Raw genomic sequence first — 6,267 nt, forward strand, 5'->3', positions numbered from 1 at the left:
GCTTCATTGAAGCTCAGACGATGTCATGACACTGCTAAGTTCATCCAAATCATCATCAACTAGTGGAATTTAGTGAATGTATCTGGGAAGGGGCAAGATCAGCGCATGAACGATCCATATCGAGCTCTTCAGGATCCCCAGTCAACCAGCCTGCAGACTTTCCTGTTGATTTTCCAAGATGCTTCTTCAGGACATGGAGCAAATCGAATCAAGTGTTTCACCCATGACACCAACAATGAACTAGTGCAGAGTATGCAGGGACTGACTGCCGTTTACCGCTACTTCTTCAGAAACGCTGACTTCCATTATGTCCTGCAGCGGCTCACGATATATACTGCCGTAAACCTCCAGTCCATCGATGTCCACCCTGTGTCGAAGGAACATACCTGCTTGAGGACTGCAATTGACCTAGAGGATGCAGCCTCTATTGAGAGGTGCACCACAGAAGTGACACTGACTGTGAATGAAGAGTGCAGTGCGGCCTATGTGGCGGGGTGGCGTGAAACGAAGTGCGCGGACGATGTGGTCTTCAGCCCCGAGCAAAATCTTGTGACCAGTGACCTTAAGGACTTTATCGAGGCAGTGTCCAGAGGTTCCCTGACAACTCCACATGTGTGCACTTTTGATCTTGTCAGATGTGGACTGTGTGTCATCAATGAAGCCCGTCACCGTTCCTGCTGCCAGAAAAGACTGATGGAGATCTTGTCGACACTGGCCAGCTTCAGTTCGATTGACATTGACTGTCCCAAGATGTTCCGTCGTCTGGCAAATGTTCTTCTGAAATGACTCCACAACCTAGAGAAAGACCAGCAGAAGAATGCAGTCCTTCTTTAGACCTCTGTAAAGAAGGCCCGGCTCGCTGATTAATCGCTGCAGTCTGGTAAGCTTTTGCTTCTATGTCTGTTTATTTGTGTGAATGTTTGTTTGCAATCACAAAGGTTTAACTATAATCCATTTTGTAAAATGTAAAACAACAGCAACTTGCGTTCCTGATTAATCGCTGCAGTCTGGTGAGCTTTTGCTTCTATGTCTGTTTATTTGTGTGAATGCTTCTTTGCAATCACAAAGGTTTAACTATAATCCATTTTGTAAAATGTAAAACAGCATCAACTTGGGTTTCTTTAAAGTGTCCACTAACCTCATACAATGATATATGTTAAGTCCGGCTAAAATGGGTATTTCAAAGCATAACAGTGCCTTAAAAACATTTTCTTATTTCACTATAAAAATTTATATTAACTTATACTGCACTGAATAAGTCAGTTGTTGATATATTTGTCCTATATACAATGTTAGGTTTCTAGTTTTGATATATTTGTCCAATATAAAATGTTAGGTTACAAAGAAAGCAATGACCTCCGCTAGCGGAGCCAGGAATTTGGGTGTGGACGACCTGTTCAATAGTAGTCCTTGATATATATATATATATATATATATATGTATATATGTATATATATATATATGTATATATATATATATATATATATATGTATATATACATATATATATGTATATATATATATATTATATGTATATATGTATATATATATATATATATATATATAATATGTATATATATGTTTTAAATAACCCACTATCGGAGAAACAAAGCAAAGGAGACAGACGAACTGTATATTTCGACCACTACTGTGGTCCTCTTCAGCAGTATGGATACAAGATAAGATGTACAAGAATTTATACAGTGAGAAAGGTACAAAGTAGGAACAAGGGGAGGTGGCTCAAGTCACATGTCCGAGGTGGGGCGGATTCGGTAATAGTAATAATTTATTCACAGGATAAGTTGGTATACAATCAGGTGACCATTGCCCTTTTGATGTGTTGAAATTTGGCAAGTGTTTAATGAGGAAAGATTCAACTATCTTTCTCCTGAAGCTACAATTGGATTTATAAATTAATTCTGGATTGTTCCAATCTATGCGGTGATCTTTTGTTGATGTATGGAGGAAGACCGCGGAGTTGTTTTGCGCATACCTGACAGAGTTTTTGTGCTCTTTTACTCTGGTGTTGAGGTCCCTACCAGTTTGACCCCAGTAGACCTCATTACAGTCTTTACACGGTAGTTTATATACTCCTGGGTTTTTATCTGATTTGGGTTTTTGATGTATATTTACTACCTTATGAAAAATGCTATTAGGATAGTTGAAGACCAATTTAATCTTATATTGTGGTAACATATTAGAAGCTTCGTCCAATAAATGGTTGTATGGGATCTTTATACAAGTATTATCCCAGTTGTGCTGGTTGTTTGTTTGGGAAGAGTTCTTATAATAGCTGATTTTTGCCTTGCTAAGAGCTTTTGTCAACAACCAAGTTGGATAACCTAATTTGCTCAATTGTAAGTTTATTGTATCTAATTCTTTATTTAAAAATTTAACACTACAAATTCTTAATGCTCTTAAATAGAGGCCCGAAGCAACACTTAGTTTAACCCTTTCTGGATGGTAACTAAAAAAAATGTAAATAGCTACCAGTATGCGTGGGCTTTCTATATACTGTAAAATCCAAATGTCCATGACTTATGATCACTAATATGTCCAGAAAGGGAATGCTGTTGTCCTCTTCCCATTCGACTTTAAATTTTATATTAGGTGACAAATTATTAAGCTTGATGTAAAAGTCATTAAATGGTCCCCAACTATTGTCCCAAAACGTAAAAATATCATCAACGTATCTAAACCAGATCATGTCGGGTGGTTTTATGTCCGGTAGCAACACGGTTTCGAAGTATTCCATATAAAGGTTAGATAATACTGGGGAGAGATTAGAGCCCATACTACATCCAAACTTTTGCTTGAAAAAATTATCTTTGAAGGAAAAAACATTAGTTGTGATACATAGTTTGATTAATTTTAAGATTTTAGGAATAGGCAAGGGAAATTGTTCGTGGTATGGATGTAGTTTGGTTTCCAAGAAATTTAATACTTCATCTGTATTGACGTTAGTGAAGAGAGAGACTATATCGAGGCTTAGTAATTTGTTATTAGCAGGTATATGGTGGTTCTTGATTTTATTGATGAAATCCTCCGAATGCTTGATATGTGAATTGGAAAAAGTACCCACGAACGGCGAAAGTAAACGAGTGAGCCACTTAGACAATCTGTTTGTGCACGAATTCCTGTTGGAAATTATAGGTCTAAGTGGGGTTCCCTCTTTATGTATTTTAGGGAGACCGTAAAAGTTGGGTAAATGAGGGTTGATCACTAGAATCAGATAATAATTCGAAAGTATTTGACCTATTAGAGGACAGAGAGACTTATGAACAGCTGACCAAAAACCCACTTAAAAACACAGTGACTGATTTCAACAAACAAGCGCGGAAGATAGTTGGAAATGAGTTTTTCAATAATAATTTTCTAGTGATCAACCCTCAGTTACCCAACTTTTACGGTCTCCCTAAAATACATAAGGTAGTAAATATACATCAAAAACCCAAATCAGATAAATACCTAGGAGTATATAAACTACCGTGTAAAGACTGTTGTTGTTGTTGTTGTTGTTGTAATGAGGTCTACTGGGGTCAAACTGGTAGGGACCTCAACACCAGAGTAAAAGAGCACAAAAACTCTGTCAGGTATGCGCAAAACAACTCCGCGGTCTTCCTCCATACATCAACAAAAGATCACCGCATAGATTGGAACAATCCAGAATTAATTTATAAATCCAATTGTAGCTTCAGGAGAAAGATAGTTGAATCTTTCCTCATTAAACACTTGCCAAATTTCAACACATCAAAAGGGCAATGGTCACCTGATTGTATAACAACTTATCCTGTGAATAAATTATTACCATTACCGAATCCGCCCCACCTCGGACATGTGACTTGAGCCACCTCCCCTTGTTCCTACTTTGTACCTTTCTCACTGTATAAATTCTTGTACATCTTATCTTGTATCCATACTGCTGAAGAGGACCACAGTAGTGGTCGAAATATACAGTTCGTCTGTCTCCTTTGCTTTGTTTCTCCGATAGTGGGTTATTTAAAACATTTTACTAAATGTGCTACTACATTTTCGTCTTGTGATGTATATATATATATATATAAATATATATATATATATGTATATATGTATGTATATATATATACACATATATTTATATATATGTATATATATATATATATATATATATATATATATATATATATATATATATATATGGAGGTGAGGTGGCAAAATCAAACAATAAGTAAAGTATGGAGGTTTATTCAGAACCAGATGTTTCGACCCCTTGCGACTTCCTCTATATTTGTCTGTCTTTGCAAACATACATACATACATATATATGTATATAATATATATATATATATATATATATATATATATACACACACATACATATATTATATATACATGTACATATATATATATATATATATGAGAGAGAATGCGGGTGGGGAAGGGCAAACGAAGATGTGTTAGGAATAGAGTTTATTGCCCTAACGTTGGTCGCAACGTTAGGGCAATAAACTCTATTCCTAACACATCTTCGTTTGCCCTTCCCCACCCGCATTCTCTCTCATTTGTCTGAAATAATCTTATATATATATATATATATATATATATATATATATATATATTATATGTACTTATATATATAATATATATACATATATATGTATGTATGTATATGAATGTATTTATATGTACGTATTTACATTCATATATATATATATATATATATATATATATATATTACATTTATATATATATACATATGTGTATATACATATATATATATATATATTACATTTATATATATATATACATATGTGTATATACATATATATGTATAAATATGTATATATAATATATTTATACATAAATATATACACTTATTATATATATAAATATATATATATATATATAAATATATATATATAAATATATATATATATATATATATATACATTTGTGTGTGTGCGTGTACGCAATTCTGTTTCCCGAATCGTGGATTATCAGCATCACTCTTAATGATCGAAACGTCCACTCCATGGAGTCCATGGAATTGTTCTTCAAGGACTCAAGAAAGGAAGAACCATGACAAAAAGGTTTATCTTCAAGGAACTCCTCGGCGAAGGATCTTTCAGGAGTGTCTTCTCCGCCGAGCGGATCGAAGACGAAGCCAAGGTAGCCATCAAGAAAATACCTTTGGCTGAAGTGTACGACTGGGCAGACCCAAAGAAGAGGACTATGCCCCTCGAAGTCGCACTTATGAAGAGAGTTCAGCATATCCCCGAGGTTGTAAAGCTCCTCGAGTTCTTCATTGAACGCAGACACGTTTTCATCATTATGGAGCTGATCCCGGGCGCAGTGGATCTTCTTGACTACACCTCGAAGTATGGGGAGCTGAACATGAAAGACGCCAAAGAAGTCTTTTTGCAGGTTCTAACAGCAGTGATGGCCTGCCATAAAGCCGGAGTGTGTCATCAAGACATTAATATGGCTAACATTCTCGTCGTCAGGAATGAAGGAACCGGAAAAATGACCGCAAAGCTTGCGGATTTCGGTATGGGCACCTTCATCAAAGACTCTAAGACTCCTGCCGATCGCCATGAAAAATCGGCTGTATGGAGTCTTGGATTACTATTGTTCCGTCTCGCGTGCAAGAAATACCCAAATGATGGAGGCAAATGGGAAGTCAAGTTCCCGAAGGGCGTCCCTAAGAGCTGCCAGACGCTCGTCAGAAAATGCCTCGAGAGCAAATCAGAGAAACGTCTTCACCTGAGAGGCATCCAATCTCACCCCTGGCTCAAAGTCATACATTAATGTATATATATATATATATAATGTATATATATATATATAATATATATATACATATATAATATATATATATATATACTATATATATATATATATATAATATATATAAACATATATTATGTGTATATAAACATATATATTATATATGCATACATATATATACGTTATATATATACATACACACACACAATATATATATACATATGTACATATATATATATATATATATATATACATATAAATACATCATATATATACATACACATGTATATATCATATATATGTATACACACACACACACATATATATATATGTATCGTTATATATATATAAATATATATATATATATATATATATATATATATATATATATATATATATATATATATATATATACAGTATATGGAGATGAGGTGGCAAAATGAAACGTTGATACCTAAAGTATGCAAGCAGCGGCTCACGAAATATGCTGCCGTAAACCTCC

The 6,267-nt window shown here is 34.7% G+C and overlaps 1 protein-coding gene across 1 annotated transcript; it reads left to right on the forward strand.

Moving 5' to 3' along the window:
* Positions 1–5,057: 5,057 nt before the first annotated feature.
* On the forward strand, positions 5,058–5,786 carry LOC143022681 (serine/threonine-protein kinase pim-1-like). The gene has a single exon (XM_076181013.1). The coding sequence runs from the start codon at positions 5,058–5,060 to the stop codon at positions 5,784–5,786; it is 729 nt and encodes a 242-aa protein (XP_076037128.1).
* Positions 5,787–6,267: the final 481 nt, after the last annotated feature.

The sequence above is a fragment of the Oratosquilla oratoria genome, unplaced genomic scaffold (assembly GCF_046742065.1).
Source record: "Oratosquilla oratoria isolate Oo_2021 unplaced genomic scaffold, ASM4674206v1 SCAFFOLD138, whole genome shotgun sequence".
NCBI lineage: Eukaryota > Metazoa > Arthropoda > Malacostraca > Stomatopoda > Squillidae > Oratosquilla > Oratosquilla oratoria.